This window comes from Leucopleurus acutus, assembly GCF_964270905.1.
Source record: "Leucopleurus acutus genome assembly, chromosome: 1".
NCBI classification, from domain to species: domain Eukaryota; kingdom Metazoa; phylum Chordata; class Mammalia; order Artiodactyla; family Delphinidae; genus Leucopleurus; species Leucopleurus acutus.
In genome coordinates this window covers 28,448,742-28,475,501 of record NC_139142.1, presented here as the reverse complement: position 1 = coordinate 28,475,501, position 26,760 = coordinate 28,448,742, and the positions used below count along the sequence as shown (strand labels likewise).

The following is a 26,760-nucleotide window of genomic DNA, read 5'->3' as shown; positions in this document are numbered from 1 at the left end:
AAGAAAAGGTTGTCCTTTTCCATGGAGAGGCTGGAATTCTTGGTATTCTACCTAAAGTCATTCAGCTCTGGTTTCACCACGAATCCATACCCAACAAGTTTCACTCCCACGAGGGAGAGGTTTGAGAAGAGGCGTATACGCGGGCGGGTTGGGTGCCACAGCCAGACAACAGGACATCCCGGTAGGCCCCGCCCCGGGCCTAGAGAACAACCTAGCGCTTTTACCTCAGACGAGTCGGGACCGCGGCAGTGCGCCGGGGATGGCGGTGACAGTGACGCTGGAGCCCGCGGGCCGCTGCCGCTGGGACGAGCCGGTGCGCATCGCCGTGTGCGGCCTGGCCCCGGGACAGCCGGTCACGCTGCGCGCGTCCCTGCGCGACGAGAAGGACGCGCTCTTCCGAGCCCACGCGCGCTACTGCGCCGACGCCCACGGCCAGCTGGACCTCGAGCGCGCGCCCGCGCTGGGCGGCAGCTTCGCGGGTCTCGAGCCCATGGGGCTCCTCTGGGCTCTGGAGCCCGAGAAGCCTTTTTGGCGGTTTCTGAAGCGGGACGTGCAGACGCCCTTCGCCGTGGAGCTGGAGGTGCTCGATGGCCACGACCCTGACGCCCAGCGGCTCCTGGGCCGCGCAGTGCACGAGCGCGACTTCCTGGCGCCCGGGGTGCGGCGCGAGCCAGTGCGCGCGGGCCGGGTGCGCGCCACGCTCTTCCTGCCGCCGGGTAAGGCTGGGATGCTGGGACCTCGACAGCATGTTCCCTGGGCTGCCTTGGTTTCTGATACCGCCTCCCAGGGAGTTTGGCTTGGGAGCACGGTCAGAAGAAGCGGATGTTGACTAAATCAGAGACCTGACAGCCACATTGGAGGCTTTTGATATGTTCCGCACTATGCTACGAGTTTTGCTTGCATTATCTCATTTAATCTCTATATTGTCCCAATGAGGTGGATACTGTTATTATGCAGATAAAAAAAAAAGACTGGATGGGATCGGTAGGTTCACTTTGCTATTAATAACTACGCTACAGATATCTACAGGCATCAGCTGATCGCTTTTACACTAAATGATGATGGTCAAGGAATCTATTGCCATGTCTCCCTTCTGTAGTGTCCTGGGTACACTGGGCCCCTTACCCACTTTTTCATGTTCCTCTCTACCACAGATCACTTTTGAGACTTCAGTGCCTTCCTCACCTGAAGCCTCGCCTGGTATTTCTTTTTCTTTCCTCTAAGTTGACATCTGAACCAAAAATAACGCCAAGGGTTGGTGCAACACAGTATAAAGCTTTGTTTTGATTCTTAACTCTGTGTCCAATCCTGTAACAGAACACTGCAATTCAACACTGTCTAAAAGGTGAAATTCCTCCTTCAATGATGCAGTCATTAGACTTTGTTACCCTCCCTTACAACTAAAGATTCTTAGAACCTTGGAGATAACTTGGAACTTGTATCCCTTGTCAATAATGACTCAGGAAGCCGTTTTCTTTGATTCACGGGAACCCACTAAATACTTTAGAAAGCTCTCTAAAAGGAAAGCAATTTCTTTAAATTATATAATACCTTCTCTCTATAATATTACCTTCTCTAGGACCAGGACCTTTCCCAGGGATCATTGACATCTTTGGTGTTGGAGGAGCCCTGTTGGAATATCGGGCCAGCCTTCTGGCTGGCCATGGCTTTGCCACATTGGCTCTAGCGTATTGTGACTTTGAAGATCTTCCCAAGAAATTCGACACCATACACCTGGACTACTTTGAAGAAGCCCTGTGCTACATGCTTCAACACACCCAGGTTCTCCTAATGTCCTTTATCATTCTCTCTAGAACTACCTCCAGAGAGGGTGTCAATTTGCACTCACCTGTGCCAGGTGCATTGATGCTGCTCTATTCTTCTTTCACAGAGATTTCTTCTACTCCACTTTCTTTGTCAGATGGATTAATATTGCAGAATTCACTGTAAAATTCATGTGATATTTTATTTTAGGGAATTATGTAGTAATATTAAAATTTCTTTTGCAAGTGGAGTTTCTAAATTTTTAGCTTTGCATGCTTTTTAATCTTTATTCTGATAGCAGAGTATGTTCTCAGATTTTGATCAAAACTTGTCCACCCATTTCATAAGCTTAGAACCACTCAGTTGGACTCTGAAGTTGTACTTTGTTTCTATAAAGTTAATCATTTGTCAATATATATTTAGATGGGGTCTGATGAAAGACTCACTTCTTGGAACAGAATTTGGTTCCACACAGATGCCCAGGAACATTGATGCTTTAATTCAACCTGAATGAAGCTCTGAAATTGACAGGCTCCAATGACTCAGCATTCTCTAGTGGATGACTCTCTGGAAGTTTGCAACCAATTCCCAAATTTGCCAGTGAGTTTAAGATTTGTTTGCCGTGTGTCCAGCATGATAGTCTCTACATGGGAAGAAACTCTGTCAGCTGAGGTTGAGTCTCTTGTGGCCAATTCACAAATTAAAGCTAGCAGCATCTCTAGTCACATTTAGAAAAACATTTTTCTGTTGGGTAGGTTCTTGACTTTTGACTCTTGTCCCTTGTTTTCTTACAGGTAAAGGGCCCTGGCATTGGACTTCTGGGCATTTCTTTAGGGGCTGATATTTGTCTCTCCATGGCCTCATTTTTGAAGAACATCTCAGCTACAGTTTCCATCAATGGATCTGGCTTCAATGGAAACAAAGCCATATACTACAAGGAGAATAGGATTCCACCACTGGGCCATGACCTAAGGAGAATGAAGGTAGCTTTTTCAGGCCTCCTGGACATTGTGGATATAAGGAATGATATTGTAGGGGGATGTGAGAACCCCTGCATGATTCCAATAGAGAAGGCCCAGGGGCCCATCCTCTTCATTGTTGGTCAGGATGACCATAACTGGAGGAGTGAGTTATACGCCCAGATAGCCTCTGAACGGTTACAGGCCCGTGGAAAGGAAAAACCCCAGATCATCTCTTACCCTGGGACTGGGCATTACATTGAGCCTCCTTACTTTCCCATGTGCCCAGCTTCCCTACACAAATTATTGGACAAACCTGTGATCTGGGGTGGGGAGCCCAGGGCTCATTCTAAGGCCCAGGTAGATGCTTGGAAGCAAATTCTAACCTTCTTCACCAAACACCTTGGAGCTTGCCCCAAACTGTAATGCCCCAAATTGTAATTGGTCTGTTATTGATAGGAGAGATTCAAGGTCAGATTTTAGTGTTTAATAATCTTATGTGAATCACTTGTCCCCTGGATAACATTAAATTCATGTCATTGGTATTAATGCTATATTTTAGGTTACTTTTTTGAGATTAATTTTGTCATTAATTTTTCTAATGTAACAAATGCCTATTGTAGAAGATCCAATTAGAAGTATACAATACTAAATAGTAAAAAGTATCAACGCTATTAAAATTTGTGTTTTCATCTAGATTTTTTTACTTTACACTTTGAGGCACAGATGAAATTTAAAGCTGAACAAATACTGGGCTACTTTTTCCATCACTGGGAGAGAATGGCCATTCAGTGTTTGCTACTGGTTCAACTACTGGTAGCAGGGTAGAGGGATAGAGGGATAGCCAGACTGACCTTTTTCTCACGGAGATTAGAGAAGAATCCTCTGAGAGGAGTTACGGTAAGAAGGGGATCATCTGGCTCTGGATGGTCAAGTCAAAACTCTGTTCCAAAGGTGATTGACTATGAGCTATTTTCCTTTTTGCTTCCTGGCTCTAAGAACAGACTTTGGAAAATCATACTGTGACATTCTTAGAGGCATCATCATCACTTTCTCTGACATCAAGGCTACAAAGTATTGTGTAAGTGTATTTGAAGAGATAATGGCTGAGAATTTTCTAAAGCTGACAAAGACATCAGCCACATATTCCAACAGCACTATGTCTTAGCTCAGGCTTCTGTAACAAAATACCGTAGATGGGGTGGCTTAAACAACAGACATTTATTTCTCACAGTTCTGGAGGCTGGGAAGTCCAAGATCAACGTTCTGGCAGATTCAGTTCCTGGTGGCGCCTCTTCCTGGCTTACAGACGGCTGCCTTCTTCCTGTGTCCTTACCTGGCAGGGAGAGAGAGGGAGCTCCAGTTTCTCTTCCTCATTTCATACAGATACTAATCCCATCATGGGGGCTTCACTCTCATGACCTCATTTAAACCTAACAACCTCCCAAAGGTTCTACCTTCAAATACCATCACATTGGGGTTCGGATTTCAACATATGAGTTTTGAGGGGACACATTCAGTTCATAACAACCATAAACCTCAAGCAAGTTAACCATATTTAACACATCACAGAAGAATTGTTTGTGGCAGTTTTATAACATAGAATTTATAACATAAATTCTTTGACATTTCTGCCACCAATAGGTGGGAGATCTATGTCCCCTCCCCTCAAATCTGGATGGGTTTCTGACTGCCTCAGTAGAGTACAGCAGAACTGATGCTTTATGATTTCAGAAGGTAGGTCGTAAAGTCCATGAAGGTGATCCCACCTTGCTTGCTGGGAACAACTGCTCTTGGAGCCCTGAGCCACCCTAAGAAGTTTTACAACTTTGAGGCTGTGATGCTGTGAGGAAGCCCCAGATACATGGAGAGGCCAACTGTAAGCTCTTCCTGTAATAGTCCCAAATGAGCTCACCTTTGAGTCATCTCAGCCCAAGTACAGGGATGTGACTGAAAAAACCTCAAGATGATTCTAGCCCCCAGCCATTTGAATCTTCCCAGTGAAGGCTTTAGATATCCTGAAGCAGAGAAGAGTTGTCCCAGTCAAGCACTGTCCAAATTGTGGATCTGTGAACAAAATATTGTTTTATGTGACTGTGTTTTGGGGGGCGTTTCAGTTATCTATTGCTTTGTAACAAACCACCCCAAAACACAGTGGCTTAAAACATTAACCATTCTCGGATTTCCCTGGTGGCACAGTGGTTAAGAATCCGCCTGCCAATGCAGGGGACACGGGTTCAAGCCCTGGTCCGGGAAGATCCCACATGCTGCGGAGCAACTAAGCCCGTGCGCCATAACTACTGTGCCTGCACACCACAACTACTGAAACCTGCGCCTAGAGCCCGTGCTCCACAAGAGGAGCCACCACATTGAGAAGCCTGCGCAGCACAACAAAGAGTAGCCCCCGCTGTCTGCAACTAGAGAAAAGCTCACGCACAGCAAAGATGCAGCCAAAAATAAATAAATTTATTTTTAAAAAAACATTAACCATTAATTTTTCTCACTCACATGGCAGGCAAGTTGGTATTGGCTGTCAGCTAAGATCTCAGGCAGGGCTATGGTTCACAGGTCTCAGTTCTCTCCTTGTGGGCCTTTACAATGGCTAACTGGGCTGGGTTCCAAGAGTGAGCATCCCAACGTAGCAAAGCTGAATTGTATGGCATGTTTTTGACCTAGTCTTGGAAGCTACATAGCATCACTCTTGCTGTACACTACTGGTCAAGGCAATCACAAAGACCCACCAAGTTCAAGGAGAACATAGAGTTCACCTCTCAAAAGGAGAGTGGAAAGATTCTAGAAGAGCAGGTGGAATGGGAAACATTGTGACCACCGTTTGGAAAATCTGCCTTCTAGCCACAATGGCTCACATTCCTCCCCCCTGTAAAATATGGTTATCCCTCCTTTAAAGCCCGCCCCCGCCCAAAGTTTCATTCCATTATAGCATCATGCTCAGGCTCAAAGTCTAAGATTGTATCATTTATATCAGGTCCAGGTGCAGATGAAGTTCCCCAGGTATAATTCCTTCGGTATAGCTCCTTGAGTATCTTTCTTCTCAATCTGAAGATCTGTGAACTAAAGAGACAAGTTAGCTGTCCACATACACAGACATCCAGAATACGATGGTAGGCAGGTATAAGATAATTCTTACAGATATTCCTGTTCAATAATGGGGAATATGGGAGGCGCACGACACTCACTGGCCCCTAGCCATTCTGAAATCCAGCTGAGAACATGTTGCCAATTCTTCCATTGGTGCTCAGTTTACTCTCTGTGAGTTGTTCTCTGTAGCTCTTGGTTCCACCCTCTGAGTTGAAACCTGTATTTCCCATAAGAAAATTAAATTAGCAAAAAAAGACTCCTAGATCTGCTTCCTGGATGAAAAAGATGAGGCATCCAAAGATCTCTTTTTATTTTGCACTGTTTCTATCTCTCTTAGTTCAAACTCATTGTGCTTCCACCAGAACCATTCTCTTAAGAATTATGTAGGTTTTCTAAAAAAATATCAGTGGGGGGGCTTCCCTGGTGGCACAGTGGTTGAGAGTCTGCCTGCCGATGCAGGGGATACGGGTTCGTGCCCCAGTCCGGGAAGATCCCACATACCGCGGAGCGGCTGAGCCGGTGAGCCATGGCCGCTGAGCCTGCGCGTCTGGAGCCTGTGCTCCGCAACGGGAGAGGCCACAACAGTGAGAGGCCCGCATACCGCAAAAAAAAAAAAATATATATATATATATATATATATATCAGTGGGGTTCACTTCCTTCGACAATACACCACTACAAATCTGTTTGAGATAGGAACTTTTCTATCTGGGGCTCCTTGGGAGAATGCTGCAGGCAAACATCCTTAAGATTCCCATAAATTCTGTTATATAATAGACAGGATCTGTTAGGTACACCTTAAAATCTTTAGAGGAACTTTGTCATTCTGAAATGTTCTATGAAGCACTACCTTGAATCTTTGAGGTCTTTACAAAGTCTCTCCCACAGAGCCACCCTAGGTTTGACTTTGCTCTGAGGTCCAGTCTTAATTATAGAATAATTACAGAATAATTTACCATCTGGAGAAGCTGGAAAGGAGAAACATTATTATTGTCAAGCTTGGCAAGTCCTGGTTGCTTCCTATTTAGCAGTTCTTAGCTCACCTCTTCCTCTTGTATATTTTGTCATAGGCAGCAAGGAGAAGCCAGGTGTCACTGTCAGTACTCAGCTGGGAAATCACTTTAGCTAGATCATTGAATTCATTAGGTATATTTACCCTTTTTCACATTACTGCAGGTGTCAGTGTTGCCTCTAGCTTCCAATAAATTTATTTTACTTTCCTTTAGGTCATCAATAATGGCCTTCATGAGTCCCTTTATAGTCTCCCTGGAGCCCTTTTCCAATTTCTACCTGCCACCTAGTCCTAAAGCCAGTTGTGATTCCTGTGCATATGAATTTCTTCACAGGCTGCTTGAGCTTCCTCACAGCCTGATATCTGGGTTTCAAAAATGAATGGTCCAAGAGAGGAAGGCAGAAATACATGGCCTTTTTATGACTTAGCTTTGGAAGGCACATATCATTGCTTCAGCTGTACTCTACTGGTTGAGGCAAACACAGAGACATTAGGTGCAAGGAAAATGTGTATAGACTATCTCCTGATAGGGGAATGGCAAGTTTCTAGAAGGGCATGTGAGATGGGAGTTATTTGTCATAATCATCTTTGGAAAATTCAATCTGTCCACAGAATTGTTTGTTACGTAGCAAAAGGCAATGGAACACTGCAGAAAAGAAAGACAAAGATTAAAAAGTCTTACCAGCAACCACAGAAAAAAGTCAACCTTCAAAGAAGCAGCAGTAAGTCTAACAACTGATTTCTCCACAGCTATGATGGAAATCAGGAACCACTGAAAAACGTTTAGAGTGTCAAAAGAAAACATCTGACAACCTCAAAGCCTATTCTAGCAAAATAGATTCTTACATATGAAAGTATATATTGTTCATAAAATTGACTGAAAAAAATTTAACAGAATCAAAATAGTCATTTTCAAAAAAATAGAAATTGAGAGAATTAATATAGCATACCTGCAAGGAAAAACTAGGGTGTTCTTCAAGCAGAATGAAGATGACTCAAGGTGGAAATATGGAAATGAAGGAAGAAATGGAACATAATGAAAAAGGTTAAATATGCATGTAAATATAAATATTTACAAATAACATATTGCGGGGTTTAAAATACACATAGAAAAAATGCTTGATGTAATTTCTGTCTTAAATTGGTTAAGACTGTTTTCTGGCCTAGCATGTGACCTATCCTGGAGAATGTTCCATGTGCACTTGAAAAGAATGTGTACTGTGCTGTTTTGGGGTGTAATATCCTATCTATTAGGTCCAACAGGTCCATTGTCTCTTGGACCCTCTGGCTTGTGAAATCCCAGTTCCCCGACCAGGGATTAAACCTGGGCAGCCAGCAGTGAAAGCGCTGAGTCCTGGACCATCAGGGAATTCCCCCATTGTCTCATTTAAGATCACTGTTGCCTTACTGATTTTCTATCTGGATGACCTGTCCATTGATGTAAGTGGGGTGGTAAAGTCCCCAACTATTATAGTATTATTGTAAATTTCTCTCTTTATATCTGTTAATATAGCTTTGTATATTTAAGTACCCCTGTATTGGTTGCATATACATTAACAAGTGTAATATCCTCTTCTTGTATTGATCCCTTTATCTTTGTCTTTTGTTACAGCCTTTATTTTCAGGTCTAGTTGGTGTGGTATGTGTATCACTACCCCAACTTTCTGGTTGTTTCCATTTGCATTTGCATGAAATATCTTTTTCCATCCTCTTACCCTCAGTCTGTGTGTGTCTTTAGTTCTGAAGTGAGTCTCTTGTAGACAGCATATAGATGGGTCTTGGTTTTTTTTTTAATCCAATCAGCTATGTCTTAGGAGCATTTAGTCAATTGACATTTAAAGTAACTATTGATAGGTATGTACTTATTGTCATTTTGTTTCTTGTTTTCCAGTTGTTTTTGTATTTCTCTTTTTATTTCTTCTTCTTTTTCTTTCTTTCCTTGTGGTTTGATGATTTTCTTTAGTAGTGTGCTTGTGTTCCTTTCTCTTTAGTTTTCATGTATCTATTGTAGGTTTTCTTTTAATATATATATTTTAATTTATTTATTTTATTCTTTTTTTTTGGCTGTGTTGGGTCTTCGTTGCTGCGTGCAGGCTTTCTCTAGTTGAGGTGAGCAGGGTCTACTCTTCATTGCAGTGTGCAGTCTTCTCGTTGCAGTGTCTTCTCTTGTTGCAGTTGCTAAGCATGGGCTACAGGCACGTGGGCTTCAGTAGTTGTGGTGTGTGGGCTCAGTAGTTGTGGCTCACAGGCTCTAGAGTGCAGGCTCAGTAGTTGTGGTGCATGGGCTTAGTTGCTCTGTGGCATGTGGGATCTTCCCAGACCAGGGCTCGAACCCATGTCCCCTTTATTGGCAGGTGGATTCCCAACCACTATGCTACCAGGGAAGCCCCTCTATTGTAGGTTTTTGATTTGTGTTTACCACAGGTTTCATATATGATGAACTATATCTAAATCTACTTGTTCTGAACTGGCAGTCATTTAAGTTCAAACACATTCTAAAAGATCTACATTTTTTATTCCCCTCACCATATTTTGTGTTTTTGATGTTATGTTTTACATTTTCACGTTTATCTCTTAACTGTTTGTTGTAGTTATAGTTGATTTTATAGTTTATTGTCTTTGAATCTTCATACTAGCTTCTTTAAGTAAGTGGTTAATCTTCAGCTCTTACTTCATATTTTCCTTTCCTAGTGGGATTTTCCCTTTCCTATGGAATCTTACTTCTTTTCCACTTAGAGAGGACCCTTTAACATTTCTTTTAGGATAGGTTTATTATTGATGAACTCTTTTTCTTTTTGCTTTCTGAAAAGTTCTTTATTTCTCTAATTCTAAACAATAATCTTGCTGGGTAGAGTATCCTAGGATGAAGATTTTTCCCTTCTGGCATTTTAAATATATCATGTCAATCTCTTCTGGCCTGCAGAAAAAATCAGCTGATGGACTTATGCAGTTTCCTTTATATATGACTCTTTGTTTTTTTTCTTGCTGACTTTAGAATTCTCTCTTTAAGTTTTTCCATTTTAATTATGATATGTCTTAGTGTGGGTCTGTTTAGGTTCATCCCTCTGTGCTTCCTGTACCTGAATATCTGTTTCCTTCTTCAGGTTTGGGGACTTTTCAGCAATAATTTCATCAAATACATTCTAGATCTCCTTCTCTCTCTCTCTCTCTTCTCCTTCTGGAACCCCTATAATGCAAATTTTGGTATGCTTGATGTTATCCCAAAGAGCTCTTAAACTATTTTCATTTTTTTAATTGTTTTTTTTAAATAATAGAGCTGGGATTTTATTTTATTTTGGCCACACCGCACAGCTTGCGGGATCTCAGTTCCCTGACCAGGGGTTGAACCTGGGCCACAGCAGTGAAAGCCCAGAATCCTAACCACTAGGCCACCAGGGAACACCCATTAAATTTGTTTTTCTATTTGCTGTTCTTCTTTGGTGATTTCCATTATTCTATCTTCCCAATCACTTATGTGTTTTCTGTATCACTTAATCTGTTATTCATTCCTTCTTGTGTGTTTTTTATTCCAGTTAATGAACTCTTCATTTCTTATTGGGTCTTTTATATATATTCTAGTTCCTTGTTAAAATTCTCACTGTGTTCATCTATCCTTTTCCCTAATTCAGTTAGAATTTTTATTTGACTTTGACTTTTTTATCTGGTAAACACAACTTTCCAAAATCTATGGGATTCAGCAAAAGCAGTTCTAGGAGGGAAGTTTATAGTGATACAGGCCTTCCTGGAGAAACATGAAAAATCTAAAATAAACAACCTAATGTAAAGGAATTAGAAAAAGAACAAACACAGCCCACAGTCAGCAGAAGGAATAAAATTATGAAGATCACAGAGAAAATAAATAAAATAGAGAACAAAAAAATTAGAAAAGATCAATGAAATGAACCAAGAGCTATTTTTTTGAAAAGATAAAATTAATAATCCTTTAGCCAGGCTAATCAAGAAGAAAAGAGAGAGGATCCAAATAAACAAAATAAGAAATGAAAGAGGAGAAATAACAACCAATATCCATAAGACAATACCATAAATGGTTATAAGCCAACAAACAGAACAACCTAGAAGGAATGGACAAATGTCTAGAAACGTACATTATGCCAAGACTGAATCAGGAAGAAAAAGACAACTTGAAAAGACCAATCACTAGTAGTGAAATTGAATTTGTAATTTTAAAAACTCCCAGCAAACAAAAGTCCAGTACCAGATGGCTTCACAGGGGACTTTTATCAAACATATAAAGAACAGTTTATACCTATCCTTCTCAAACTATTCCAAATAATTGAAGAGGACAAAACACTCCCAAAATCATTCTACAGGGCCACCATTACCCTGATTCCAAAACCAGACAATGACAGCACAAGAAAAAGAGAATTACAGGCCAATATCTTAGATGAATATAGATGCAAAAATCCTCAATGAAATGTTAGCAAATTGAATCCAACAATATATAAAAGGATCATATATCCCAGTAAGTGGGATTTATTTTAGGGATGCCAGGATTGTTAAATATTTGCAAATCATCAGTGTGATATACTACACTAACCATAAGAAGGATAAAAATCATATGATCATCACAATAGATGCAGAAAAATCATTTGACAAAATTCAATATCCATTCATGACAAAAACTCTCATCAGTGTTGGTACAGAAGGAACATTTCAGAAAATAATAAAGACCATTTATGACAAACCCACAGCTATCATCATACACAACAGTGAAAATCTGACAGCCTTTCTTCTAAATTCAGGAACAAGACAAGGATGCCCACTCTCGCCACTTCTATTTAACATTATGTTGGAAGTCCTAGCTACAGCATCAAAAAAGAAAGAGAAATAAAAGCATCCAAATTGGAAGGGAAGAAGTAAAACTGTCACTATTTGCAGATGACATGATACTATATATAGAAAACTCTTAATTATTAGAATTAATAAATGAATTCAGTAAAGTTGCAGGATACAAGATTAATATACAGAAATATGTTGCTTTTCTATACAAAAATAATGAACAATCAGAAAGAGAAACAAAAAAACAACCCTGCTTAAAATTACATTAAAAAAAAATTACATTGAAAAGAATAAATTGCCTAGGAATAAACTTAACCAAGAAGATGAAGGACCTATACACTAAAAACTATGAAACATTGATGAAGAAATTTGAAGACGATACAAAGAAATGGAAAGATATCTTGTGTTCTTGAATTGAAAGAATTAATAGTTAAAATGGCCATACTCCCCAAAGCAATCTACAGGTTTAATGCAATCCCTATCAAAATATCCAAGACATTTTTCACAGAAGTAGAATAATCCTAAAATTTATATGGAAAAGCAAAAGGTCCTGAATTGCCAAAACAATCTTGAGAAAAAAGAACAAACTTAGAGGTATCATGCTCCCTGTCTTCATACTATACTATCAAGGTACAGTCATCAAAACAGCATGTACTGGCACAAAAACAGATATATAGATCAATGGAACTGAATAGGGAGCCCAGAAATAAACCTACACACCTATGGCCAATTAACCTATGACAAAGGAAGCAAAAATATACAATGACAAAAAGACAGTCTCTTCAATAAGTGGTGCTGGGAAAATTGGACAGCTACATGTAAAACAATGGAATTAGAACATTTCCTCACACAATATTAAAAAAAACCCTGAAAATAGATTAAAGACTGAAATATAAGACCTGAAACCATAAAACTACTAGAAGAAAACATAGGCAGAATGCTCTTTGACATAAATCATAGCAATATTTTTTTGGATCTGTTCCCTAAGGGAAAAGAAATAAGAGCAAAAAGAAGCAAATGGGACCTACCTAAACTTAAAAGGGTTTGCACGGCAAAGGAAACCATCAACAAAACGAAAAGGCAACCTACTGAATGGGAGAATATATTTGCAAATGATATGACCAACAAGGGGGTTATATCCAAAATACATAAACAACTCATACAACTAAATATCAAAAAGAACAAAACAACCCAATTAAAAAATGGTCAGAACACCTGAATAGACATTTTTCCAAAGATGATGTATAGATGGCTAACAGGCATATGAAAAGATGCTCAACATTGCTAATCACCAGAGAAATGCAAATCAAAACTACAATGAGGGCTTCCCTGGTGGCGCAGTGGTTGAGAGTCTGCCTGCCGATGCAGGAGACACGGGTTCGTGCCCCGGTCCAGGAAGATCCCACATGCCACGGAGCGGCTGGGCCCATGAGCCATGGCCGCTGAGCCTGCGTGTCCGGAGCCTGTGCTCCGCAACAGGAGAGGCCACAACAGTGAGAGGCCCGCGTACCGCAAAAAAATTTTAAAAATTAAAAAAAAAATCTTAATAAACATAAAAAAGGTATTAGATCATGTATAGTATTGATTTCTCGTCAGAAAATTAAAAATGGACACCTTAACCTCAAGTGGCAGCAGGGACCATACCACGCAGGATATAAAGTAAAAGTATAAGATAAAAGAATTATTATATTTAAACACTGTTCTAAGATTTTATCATGGATAAATAATAAAATCCAATCTCATTGAAAATTAGTCAGTTTAACCAATCTGTTTAAGCTCTGTATCTCCTACGTATATTCAAAATTGATTTATATTAGGTATTAATAATATAGCATTCACTTTGTCAAGGTGAAACAAATTTGCTGAGTACCTTGTTGAAAAGAACTCCAAGGTAAGAGAAAGCTTTTATTCTCTATTTCCTTTCCTGGTGTTGCCTTCAGCCATCCAACTTCATTCAAATATTTATTGAAAGCCTACTATGTGACAGGCAGAGGTCTAAGCTCATGGTAAAGATGAACAAAGATAAAGTCTTTGCTGTCAGGAGTATTTATCCTGGTTTGGCAGTCAGAAAATAAAATGATAAATGCTATGAAGAATAAAAAGCAGAAAAAGAATACAGCATGATGAGGGAGGTAATATTTTCAATAAACCAGTCAGGGAAGGCATATATGAATAGGTCATCTTTGAGCAGAAACCTGATTGAGGATGAGAGTGTCGAGCTTCAGGCTGAGGTAATGGTGGAGGCAAAGACCACAGTGGAAGCATGTGCTTGGTCTTAAGCCAAGTGGGTGAGGGAAGGAGGAGTAGAAAAATGAGGTCAGAGAAGTAGCCAGGGGATCCCTCTGATTATGGGAAAACACTGGGGAATTGAAAATAGGGAATTGGCAAGATCTAAATTAACCTTTAAAAATACCATTCTGGCTTCTCTATGGAGAAACTGTAGGCAGTGTTAGCACTGAAGTAGTGAGGCCAATTGGGAGGCTACTGTAGTCATCCAGATGAGAGAGAATCATTTTAGAGTGGGGTGCTAGCAGTGCAAGTGATGAAAAGTGGTCAGATGCAGGATACATTCTAAAGTACAGCAGCAGAGTTTGCTGAAGGGTGGAATATGGGATGGAAAAAGGAAGGCAAGAATGCCTCCAAGTTTTTGTTTTTGTTAATTCCTTAAACTAATGGATGAATAGTGATGCCATTTACTGAAACAGAGAACCCTGGGGAAAGAGCAGTCTGGGGAGAAAAAAGTCAAGATTTCTATTTCTGTCATGTTAAATTTTCCTATTGGACACCCAAGTGAAGAGGCCAAATAGGAAGTTAGACCTACAAGTCTGAATCTCAAAGGAGACATGAGAGCTGGAAATATAAATGTGGGAATCAACAATCAGGAAACTGGAAGATGAGTGATAACAGAAATCTGGGATGTAAGAGGATCAATGTTGATTTTACATTAAAATCCACCATGAATTCTGGCTAACAAAAATACATTAAAAACTGACATATAGAAATGTATGGGCTTTTTTTTTTTTCCATGTGAGGTACCTGAATCAATTCTCCCACTGTAAACAACTAATACTCCTGGATAAAATCTCTTCTAAAAGCATTTGTCAAACTGCCAAGAAAGAAAAGTTCTCAGATCAGGGACTGAGTAAAGATGGGAATGCTGATGTAAGCAGAGCAAGGCAACTTGTTTCCTGAGAGCATTTGCTGAATCCCAAATTGATGTATTAATACATTTCATTATACAATATTAAAAAAAATCACATTAGTGATTACACACTACTGATCTCATTTTTTTAAAAAGTCTAAGTATCAGGAAGCTATCAAGCTCACAGTGGTTGATAGGCAGGTTTTCCTAAATTCTCATTTTCTCTCGAAATGTCAAATTTCATCATTAATGACAAAGTTGTTTTCTTTGAAGCAGCAGGCTAAGTTCACTTTTGGAAAAAGGTCTGCCAAATACCCAAGCCTTACTGACAATAGTTAGTCAATCGTTCTTTCAAGTAAGTTGGTGTTCTGTGAAAAATGTGGCTAGTTCAGCTCACAACTCAATCACATAGGTGCTTTTACTTAAGATGACTGTCATATTCCTGTTGCAGCAGAAGTGCTTTATGTGTACCTCTCAATTTGTCAAACAATATTTTAAAAACATGTATTTAAGGTAAAGATTTAATAAAACTTTATTAAAAGATTTATTAAAACTTTATTAAAGATTTATTTAAAAGATTTAATAAATTTTACAGCTTCATCAAGGAATTCCTAATTGTAACTGGCTTTTTTCTTTTCTTTTTCTTGCTAGTGCATGGTGGTGAGGAATGCATGACTACTGGTACTGTTTGTTATACTGCCTTTATTAATGCTAAAGCAGCAGCAATTTTACCTGTCATTGCTTTTGCAACATCAGTACAAATGTTAACACAGTGAAAAAGGCACATGTCATCTTAGTATTATTATAAAATAGTTTTGATTCGTACCCTGAGGTCTGTAGACCAACTTTGAGAATATTTATCCTAGAGAAACTCTTTGTTTATGTACCAGAGAACAAAAAGAATATTCCTAGCAGTACTGTTTGTACTAGCAAAAAAAACCCTGTAAACTATCAAAATGTCTATTAACAATAGAATGGACAAATAAATGGACTATTCATAAGATGTAATATGATGAAGCAGTGAAAATTAATGAAACGCAGTGACCCAACACATAAAATAGATGCATCTCAGGAAAAATATTTCATAAAAAAAGCAAATCGCAGAAAAATAAATGTTTTTTTTTTAAACTATGACACCAAAAGCACAAGCAAAACACTAAATAAGTTGGGTATCTTTAAGATAAAAAACGTTTGCACTTCAAAGGACACTGTCAACAAAGTGAAAGATAACTCACAAAATGGCAAAAATATTTGTAAATTCTATATCTGATAAGGGACTTGTATCTAAAATATACAAAGAGGGACTTCCCTGGTGGTCCAGTGGCTAAGACTCCACAGTCCCAATGCAGGAGGCCTGGGTTCAATCCCTGGTCAGGAAACTAGATCCCACATGCTGCAACTAAGAGTTTGCATGCCACAACTAAAGATCCAGCATGCCACAGCTAAGAACTGGCACAGCCAAATAAATAAATATTTTAAAAATAAATAAATTAAAAAAATATACAAAGAACTCTTAAAACTCAATAATAAAAAGACACATAACCTAATAGGCAATGGTTCTTTTTTTTTTTAACACCTTAATTGGAGTATAATTGCTTTACAATGGCGTGTTAGTTTCTGCTTTATAACAAAGTGAATCAGCTATACATATACATATATCCCCATATCTCTTCCCTCTTGCATCTCCCTCCCTCCCACCCTCCCTATCCCGCCCCTCTAGGTGGTCACAAAGCACCAAGCTGATCTCCCTGTGCTACGCGGCTGCTTCCCACTAGCTATCGATTTTACATTTGGTAGTGTATATATGTCCATGCCACTCTCTCACTTTGTCCCAGCTTACCCTTCCCCCTCCCCATGTCCTCAAGTCCATTCTCTAGTAGGTCTGCGTCTTTATTCCCATCCTGCCCCTAGGTTCTTCAGAACCATTTTTCTTTTCTAGATTCCATATATATGTTAGCATACGGTATTTGTTTTTCTCTTTCTGACTTACCTCACTCTGCATGACAGACTCTAGGTCCATCCACCTCACTACAGATAACAAATTGTGACGGGTGATGAAAAGTGGATACTGTATGAGAATGTGGAATGGAAGAGATGGTGGGGCAAGTGAAATGAACCACCACCAACCACACCAAAAGCCGGTCTTCATCCAAAGAAGGTGATGTTGTGTATACGGTGCGATTGGAAGAGAGTCCTCTATTATGAGCTCCTTCTGGAAAACCAAACGGTTAATTCCAACAAGTACTGCTCTCAATTAGACCAAATGAAAGCAGCACTTGATGAAAAGTGTCCGGAATTAGTCAACAGAATCCGCGTAATCCTCCATCAGGATAACGCAAGATCACATGTTTCTTTGATGACCAGGCAAAAACTGTTACAACCTGGCTGGGAAGTTCTGTTTGTTTTTTGCGGTATGCGAGCCTCTCACTGCTGCGGCCTCTCCCATTGCGGAGCACAGGCTCCGGACGCGCAGGCTCAGCGGCCACGGCTCACGGGCCCAGCCGCTCCGCGGCACATAGGATCCTCCCAGACCGGGGCACGAACCCGCGTCCCCTGCATCAGCAGGCGGACTCCCAACCACTGCGCCACCAGGGAAGCCCTGGCTGGGAAGTTCTGATTCATCCGCTGTATTCACCAGACATTGCACCTTCGGAATTCCATTTATTTCAGTCTTTACAAAATTCTTTTAATGGAAAAAATTTCAATTCCCTGGAAAACTGTAAAAGGCACCTGCAACAGTTCTTTGCTCAAAAAGATAAAAAGTTTTGGGAAGATGGAATCATGAAGTTGCCTGAAAAATGGCAGAAGGTAGTGGAACAAAAAGGTGAATATGTTGTTCAAAAAGTTTTTGGTGAAAATAAAAAATGTGTCTTTTATTTTTACTTAAAAACCGAAGGCACGGGATTTTGGCTACAGGATCAGACATAATGCAAATTCCTGGAAACTTCAATCAAATGGGAAAGACTATGTGTTCAAGGATATGGAAGAGCAAGGATCTGACTGAGGTGAGCAGGTTTTACTACCCCTACAAGTTGGACACAGAGGACCAAAGGAATCCTCTAGGGTGGTTTTATCACTCCCTGGTATTTTAACTTTTTATTTGGCAATAATTTTAGAGTTACAAAAATGTTGCAAAAATAGCCCAGCTATACTCTTCATCTTGATTTCCCTTAATGTTAACTTCTTACATAACCATAGTACAAAATTTCAAAATCAGGAAGTTAACATTGATACAACACTATTAACCATGAGATGATTATTGAAATTAAGGTATTGCAATCTTGGAGAAAGAACATACTCAAATGGATAGATACTGGCTGCTAAAAACAGAAACGTGGAGCTCTCTTGGCCTACCAAATGGTAATAGGAAATAGTACCAGGCCCAGGATCATCAGTGAAACCACACCTAGGATACTGGAATAACTGGGAGTCTGTTCCCACCTCCTGCCTCTTTCCCCTTTAACTCTCACTTGGGGTTATCAGAAAAGCAGACGGATCTGGGTGTTGACTGAGAATTACAGAAAACAATGAATTTTGTGTTAACTATGGCTGACATTGTTTCTCTATAGGAAGAGCTTTCTAAATCACCTCTGACTGAAATCCTGTTATTGATTTTACAAGCATTGTTTTCAATCCCAATACGTTTTAAATATTAACCGAAGTTTGCTCTCACTCGGCAGCCAGCGATTTACCTTTACAGTCTTGCCTTCTGAGAGGCAAAACTAGGAAAATTCTTCCCAACATAAAGTTCTTGTGCGTCTGCTTTCGCTCTTGCTTTTAAAGGTCGGCCACTGATCGGCAGGACTTCGCGGCCCTCCAAAGAGTTATAGCAGGCTGCTCGGCCCCATGAGGCCTTAGGCTGCAGGTAGGCAGCCTGTCGCTAGAGGGACTCTAGTTTCTAACCTTCACAGCCCTCTGAAGTTGACCTGAGATCTGAAAAAGGCGCAAAATGGTGGTCTCATTTCCGGCTCTCCTGCGACCCTTCCGACTCTGTCGATGGGACCCGACACCCTGGGCGCGGTTGGCAGGGCCTACAAAGCTCAGGACCGGTGACCCAAACTCTTGGGCCCCTGCCAGGATGGCGGTGACAGTGACGCTGGAGCCCGCGGGCCGCTGCCGCTGGGACGAGCCGGTGCGCATCGCCGTGCGCGGCCTGGCCCCGGGGCAGCCGGTCACGCTGCGCGCGTCCCTGCGCGACGAGAAGGACGCGCTCTTCCGAGCCCACGCGCGCTACTGCGCCGACGCCCACGGCCAGCTGGACCTCGAGCGCGCGCCCGCGCTGGGCGGCAGCTTCACGGGCCTCGAGCCCATGGGGCTCCTCTGGGCTTTAGAACCCGAGAAGCCCTTGCTGCGGCTGGTGAAGCGGGACGTACAGACGCCCTTCGCCGTGGAGCTGGAGGTGCTCGATGGCCACCACCCGGAAGCCGGAGGGCTCCTGGGCCGGGCGGTGAACGAGCGCGACTTCCTGGCGCCGGGGGTGCGGCGCGAGCCCGTGCGCGTGGGCCGGGTGCGCGCCACGCTCTTCCTGCCGCCAGGTGAGCAGCCCACTTCCCAGGCTGTTGTGGAAAGCCAGGTAGAGTCCTGAGACCCTGGGCGGCCCCTTGCCTGTCTAGGGAACCCCGTGGTTGTGGAACTTCCCTAAATTCGTCCCCAAGCTCCAAAGTCTATCATGAATTCTGGGTGGAAGTTTCTCCTCTAAATTTCAGGACACTTCCTGGAGGTACTGCCATTCCCTTAGCTATATGCTAAAAGTTCATTCAGAGTACTCAAAAAGTGTATTTATGCTGCTATGTGCCAGCCATGAAGCTGTGTCTCAGATACTAATATTAGGCAGTGACTTCTGCTGGTGTGCAGGAGTGATTTGGGCCTTCTTTCACATCAAACTTCAAAGGAAACTAAAACCCAGAGATAGAGGCAGTGCCGCATAATACTAAAAAACAAACAAACTCCCTGAAGGTCCCCTCCCCCATAATAAACAGTCTGTCAGTGTTTCTCAACCTGGAATGATTCTCTTCCACTCCAGGGGCAATTGGTAATATCTGGAGACATTTTTGATTGTCACAATTGGAGAAGGTGCTATTGGCATCTAGTGGGTAGGTGCTAAACATCTACAATCCATGGGACAGCCCCACAACAAAGAAATATCTTACTCAAAATGTCTATAGTGCTAAGGTTGAGAAACCCTAGTCTAAGTAAAAACAAGGTGCTTGGTAGGTAAAAGTGGCCTGTAAACAAGACAACTGACCCACCCCTTCCAACCAAATTCCTGACTGAGACCCCTGCTATATAGAAATGCTGGAGTTGCCACTGCTCACAGAATTCCTAAACTGAATTCTGTGATTATTCTCCAAAACAGGAGGCCCTGCTTTATTCTTACAGCTCTTCAGCAATTCACAGCCTTAACTAGCACTGCCCACTCAACTGTGAACTCCTGGGTCTGGAATTGGGACTTATACATCTCCATATCTCTGTATGCCTAGAGGCTTACACAGGGATATAATAAGAGCTCAATAAATCATACTGACTGATTCAATAAGAATCTCCTAAAGACTTTAATTTCTTAAAAAATATTTCAAAAAAAAAAATCTTTCACTGCCCAGCTGCGATATTTCAATCAAGTCAGTTGTTAACTATTTTAGTATCTACTCTGTGGCCCATTTAAAATGTATTGTTTTCTGACTCAAAGGCTTTTTGTAAATAATGCAGAAAAGTTCAATTATTTAACAAATATGTGTTAAATCAAGGACTATGCTACATACAGTAGCTAGCAAATTCAGACATGGGCCTCACTGTACCTACCGCCTAATAGAGGATACCGGCAACTATACTTGGATCTGTAAGTGTGGTAAGTGCTATGATAGGGGAGGTACAGGCCCAGGGTGCTGATGGGAACATATAAAAGGCTATGTAATTCAACTCAGCCTTGGAGGGCATCTGGGAAGTCTTCCAGGAAGGGAGCTCTAAAGTTAGATTTGAAGACTGATGAGTCAACCAGTTCAGAAATGGTGGAGAGGGGAGGAGAATAGTGTACACCATTTTCAGGGCCAAAGAGAGCATAGCACATTTAGGAATGGCGTTCTTTAAGGCTGGAGCAGAGGGTGTAAAGGAGGTGGGGAGTATATTCTAATAATCCCCTGTATATGTAGAGCGCTTTACAGCTGTCAAAGCATTCTCAGTTTTGGGGGGTTTTTTTGAGGAAAATTTGGTGGAAAATGTACATTTCATCTTATGTTATTTCTAATTTGGTTTATATTATCGTTGTTGTTTTTTGCAAATATATGAAAAATTACGGAGAAAATAAGGCATTTTTCCCCCCTCCCTTCTCCCCAAAGTTTATTAAAAAAGACAAAGTAAAAAGAGTCCTTTTCCACCAAACTCCCACCCACAACCTTCCTTGCTTTAAAAACTTCTCTTTGCTGACTGCCAAAATCTGAAACCCAAGAATGTCTTTTGAGTGTCTAAAACTCCTTATGATTTGTGGTGCTCTCCAGGCACAGGACCATTCCCTGGAATCCTCGATCTTTTTGGAAGTGGTGGTGGCCTTTGTGAATACAGGGCCAGCCTCCTGGCTGGACATGGTTTTGCTGTGCTCGCTCTGGCTTATTTCAGATTTGAAGACCTCCCTAAATATTTGAATAACGTGTGCCTGGAGTACTTTGAAGAAGCTGTGGACTTCATGCTGCAACATCCAAAGGTGGGTTCTGGTGCTCACCTGAATGCAGAGGAGAGGGGGTAGTGCAGACACAGGGCTGGATCCAAAAGCTCTACCAGGACACCCAGGGCTGGAAATATGCCATGAGACACAAAGGCTCCTTCAAAAGTTGTTAGGATTATTATTTTCGTTTCTGCCCATCTCGCTCCAATCCCTTAAGACTCAACTGTTTAGTTCCCTTTAGTTCTTGACCAGAATTCAAAGAGCTAGACTAAGAAGTTACTAACCTTAAGTTCTGGTTCTGTGTCTACCACCAAGTGGCATTATAATCCTGAATAAGGCAGTTTCCCTTTCTGGAATTCAGTTTTTCTCATTTGTAAGAGTAAGGTAGGGACTTCCCCAGTAGTCCAGTGGTTAAGACTCTGCGCTTCTGCTGCAGGGGATGGGGGTTTGATCCCTGGTTGGGGAACTAAGATCCCGCATGCTGTGCAGCACGGCCCAAAAAAAAAAAAAAAAGATTAATGTAAATGTATAGAGAAAAAAGTGACTGTAAAGAGATTTTTGAGACAATTGGTGACATTTGAATAGGGGTGTGTATTCGATGATATTAAGGAACGATTAATTTTGTTAAGTGTGTTAATGGTATTGTGGTTTTGTAGAGAAAGTTCTTATATGACACTGGAAAAATTAATTAAAACATTTTGGTATGATGATCAATGGAATACATAGTCTTTGCTACTATCTAGACTTAAAGAAACCCAAACATTCTAATGTTAAGGAGTAAGATGTACTGCAAAGTCTAACTCTGTTAGAATTCAGGGACTGGTCTCAATAGAGCTGCTAAAACCTAGATGATCATGAACTGTGATGACTGGTTTATTTATGGGATATAAGCCCCCAGGAACAAGAAGAGACCAATATATACCATCAGTTCTGCCCTTAGAGCTAGGCAAGAGGGGCTTCTGCTCTGGACCTTTTGTTTTAGATGACCACTCTCTGGCCTTCCTTTGGCTGCATCCCTGACCACAGGGTGCGGAGTTTGAGGGGCCAAGGGAATGTGTCTACCTGGAAGCCATGTGCCCCTCACACCATGCCCTTTGGATCTGGAACCCCACAATTATCTTCCAACCAGCTCTGATCCTGCTTCCAAGCCCTATGCCTCTTCTCTGGGTCCATTAATGTGAACACACCTAGGCCTTAAACATATAGGCTAGGGTGTCCAAATGCATGTGTGAGAGGGCCCTTATGGTACATGATGGAGCCAGGCAGGGATGGGAAGAGAAAGAGAGTTGGCCAAGGACCAGGGACTAGGGCCAGGGGCTGGCACTCCCCCCATGCCATGTTCTAGTACAGAACTCCAGGAAGTTCTAAGATATGAAATTTGAACCTGACCTTATAAGTTGTTATGGAGGTATATTTATCAAGGTAGCAGAAAAGAATATATTTTATTTAATTTTCAAATATTTATAACTTTTAAGTATTTAGGTATAGGGTATATGGGCCTCTGTGTGTACTCTTGACCTAGTCACCATAAATGTTAGTGGAGGGCCTGTGTACCAGGAAATTAATTGATTTGTTTGGGACTTCCATGTTAGTCCAGTGGTAAAGATTCCGTGCTCCCAATGGAGGGGACACGGGTTCAATCCCTGGTCAGGAAACTAAGATCCTGCATGCCGTGCCAGCGCAGCCAAAAAAAAAAATTGATTTGCTTATTAGAAGATACGTTTGAACTTTGTGGATTGTTGCATAAGAAAGGAAAGCAAATGACATTTGAGAAAGCTGCCTAGACAATGTAAATCACAGTTTAAGTTCTCCCTTTATGAATTCTAGACTTGTTCTCTCTCTCTTTCTTTCTCTCTTTTCATCAGGTGAAAGGCCCTAGTGTTGGGCTTCTTGGCTTCTCCAAAGGAGGTGACCTGTGTCTCTCAATGGCCTCTTTCTTGAAGGGTATCACAGCTACTGCAGTTATTAATGCCTGTGTGGCCAACACAATAGCTCCTCTGCATTACAAGGATATGATTATTCCTAATCTCAGCAGTGACCCAGGAAAATATAAAATCACTGAGTCAGGCCTTTTGAATTTGGAGGATATTTGGAATGACCCACTGGAGAAACCCAACCACCGAAGTCTTATTCCATTGGAAAAGGCCCAGGGACCCTTCCTGTTTATCGTTGGCATGGATGATCATAACTGGAAGAGTGAATTCTATGCTCAGATAGCCTCTGAACGGTTACAAGCCCATGGGAAAGACAGACCCCAGATAATCTACTACCCAGGAACTGGCCATTGTATTGATCCGCCTTATTTTCCTCTTTGTAGAGCCTCTGTGCATGCGGTTTTGGACCAACCAGTATTCTATGGAGGTGAGCCAAAGGCTCACTCAAGGGCACAGGTAGATGCCTGGCAGCAAATCCAAACTTTCTTCCATAAACACCTCAAGGGTAAAAAATCTGTCAAGCCCAGCAAATTGTAACATTGTAATCATAGACCATATACTGTTAATAAAAATCCTAGTCATACAACATGTATTAGGTTTTCCAGAGAACCTAGGAACCTTTTTGTAACAAAGCAACCATCTCAGCTTCATTGTCAGGTCCTACTGGATTCTGAGCCTTAGCAACACTACTCTCTTCACTGCTGGGTCCATCCCTTTCTCCCCTGAACTTTTCCCAGTGTATAGGCTTAACTCTGATCTTATCTGTAGGACCAATCTTAACCTTAAGCAGGAAAAATGTAAGAAGTGCCTGCCCAAGTCTCAACTGCTGGCCTAGATTTGGCCTTCTGTTCTGGTTCTGAGGACTGAGCTTTTGTACTGCTAAGAGTCCCATATACTCTTTGGGTCCTAACTGACCATGTCTGAACCTTGGGAACCTGCGCACTTGAGCCCCTTAAGGAATGGACTCTGCTTCGTTCTTGTTTCTGAACCCCACTTTGAAGATTGGGGGCATTGACATACTTAGTATCCTAAGCTTTGCTTTTATTTTATGAATGAGGCCCTAGACTTCGATTTCTTCCTTACTGATAAAGTATCCTTTACAAATTTTGAATTTAAAATTCAAAGGATACTTTACAAAGTAAAATTGAATCCTTTACCAAAAAAAATTGCTGTAAGCAAAACAGTTTATTGATATATACTGTTGATATACTTCCTCTGTATTTACCGTCTGAATTCTCAATCTCAGTACTTGGCTACCTAGAGAAATGCCTTGATGCCAATAGATTTTCAGGACTTCATCTTTGGATGTCAGGTTATGCCTGACAAATTAGACTTCTTCCTGGTACCATCGGTTCCTATTACATTCCTACTGGGAAGGACTGGGATCCGTCTATCTCAATCCATTGCCTTATACTGGGCACTATCTAGAGTCATGAGACCAGAGCAGAGGGTCTTCCCTGAGTGCAAGAATATTTTTCTGAGACACATCACTTGGCTTGCTGGGCACATACTGTCTTTCACCAATTTGAGTCTATTCAAGCAAATGCCCATTAGATCTTAATCTAATGAGAAGGGTTCCTTACTTAATTTTGACCAATTGTTAAAAATACGTGTTGAGTGTATTTATTCACTATGAGTATAATTTTCTGTGATTTGAATCCTTAGAGCCTGTGCTTTAACTCACTCTGAGGTGGTCCTGCTACTCTAGAGATGCCTTTGGGCTGGGGTATCATAGGAAGAAGTTATAAGGAAAATGGCTGGGAGGGTGAGAGAAGTGAGGGGCGGAAAGGTAACACCAGAAGCTTAAACATGAGGGTGATGACTAAACATATCTGTGTACTAAAGCACTAGGTGTAGGGATGGCCCTACATCCTAATTTCTTCCTTACTAATAAAGTAGCCTTGGAATGCCCTATACTGACTAAGATATTTGGTCACTTTCCCCTCAGAGTTGATCATATATGGCCCCCTGTCTCTAAGATTTGAAAAAGAATTTCAGGTTGTTACAAAGCTACCTAAAATATGGTAAATGTGAATTAAAAGGGAGAAACAGAAAAGGTATCCATAAAATGGAGCCAGAAATGAGGTCAATACAATAGTGCTTATTATGAGGCCTATATACTTGCCTTGATTGGGCCACTCGTTCAGTCATTTGTTTTCTAGTGGTTTATGCAGAGAAGGAAACCTAATCAGTTACACAAAATTTACAGCCTTCATAAAATCAAAGCTTAGAAATCAGTTTCTCCCAAAGGCTGTCTTACTAAGAAACATTAAATGATGTAAAGGGTAGTACCCTCAAGGTTGCCTCTACAGTAGATATAAATCCCAGGCTCCATCGCTTACTGTGTGACCTTGGGTAAGTTATTAACCTCTCTAAGCCTCGATTTCCTCATCTATAAAGTGGGGATAATTATAGTGATAAGAATAGAAACTACTTCATTGGGCTGTTGTGATTAAATTAGGTCATCCAAGTAAAGCACGTAACATATTTAAACTCTCAAATATTAGCTCTTATTATTTCAGATGAGGAAATTGAGACCCAGGAGGGTTAAGAAATATATCTGGTTGATGAGAGAACTGGGCCAGTCCAACTCCAAAGTCCATGGCCTTCATTAACCATTTGGCTCTACAGCCTTCCAACCTGAGGAGAGAAGCTCAAATAGTGCAGAGCTGACTGGTGAGGATTACTTAGCTGGAAAGTCAAGGATAAGTTAGGGTCCCATAATGGAGGCTCCATAAGCCAAATTGGAGAGTTCAGATTTATGTATTTATTTTGGAAACCACCATTTTATTGAGCTCTCCTCACCGCAGAGACCTATTCCAGCAGTCTTTTTGCCACAGGCATCACAGACACAGGGGTGTGACCAGCGCGCCCCCCACTGCCCACTATTTGACCCACCCATGAGAGGGAGATGGAGAGTTTAGACTTAAAATAAGAAATAAGGAACCGTTTTTTAACATACTGATTTTTGTTTTTCAATGACAGTCAGTAATTTTTCCTTGATGCTTAGTGGCTCAAAGAGGTTGAAGCCTAAAAGAAACTTAGTTGGAGACACTTAAAAACAACAACAGGGCTTCCCTGGTGGCGCAGTGGTTTAGAGTCTGCCTGCCGATGCAGGGGACACGGGTTCGAGCCCTGGTCTGGGAAGATCCCACATGCCGCGGAGCAACTAGGCCCGTGAGCCACAACTACTGAGCCTACGTGTCTGGAGCTTGTGCTCCGCAACAGAGGCCGCGACAGTGAGATGCCCACGCACCGCGATGAAGAGTGGCCCCCGCTCGCCGCAACTAAAGAAAGCCCACGCACAGAAATAAAGACCCAACACAGCCAAAAAAAAAAAAAAGTTGGATCATATATTCAAAAACAAAAAAATCAGAAAATATAACCAAATTCAGC

The 26,760-nt window shown here is 41.4% G+C and overlaps 1 protein-coding gene across 10 annotated transcripts; it reads left to right on the top strand.

The window, feature by feature from the left end:
* Nucleotides 1-226: 226 nt before the first annotated feature.
* Nucleotides 227-26,435, top strand: LOC309978513 (acyl-coenzyme A thioesterase 6-like; the record flags this gene model as incomplete). 10 transcript variants are annotated; one of them, XM_082865047.1, is made up of 4 exons in its annotated part: nucleotides 227-716; nucleotides 1,580-1,782; nucleotides 2,559-2,573; nucleotides 23,311-23,950. In XM_082865047.1, the coding sequence occupies exons 1-4, from the start codon at nucleotides 260-262 to the stop codon at nucleotides 23,899-23,901; spliced, it is 1,266 nt and encodes a 421-aa protein (XP_082721173.1). In that variant the 5' UTR covers nucleotides 227-259. The 10 variants fall into 10 exon arrangements, 7 of the variants coding, with proteins under 7 accessions (XP_082721173.1, XP_082721175.1, XP_082721174.1 ...); XM_082865049.1 differs by lacking the exon at nucleotides 23,311-23,950 and adding an exon at nucleotides 7,446-9,341 and having other exon boundaries at nucleotides 2,559-2,747; XM_082865048.1 differs by lacking the exon at nucleotides 23,311-23,950 and adding an exon at nucleotides 3,958-6,216 and having other exon boundaries at nucleotides 2,559-2,747.
* Between the last annotated feature and the right edge of the window lie 325 nt (nucleotides 26,436-26,760).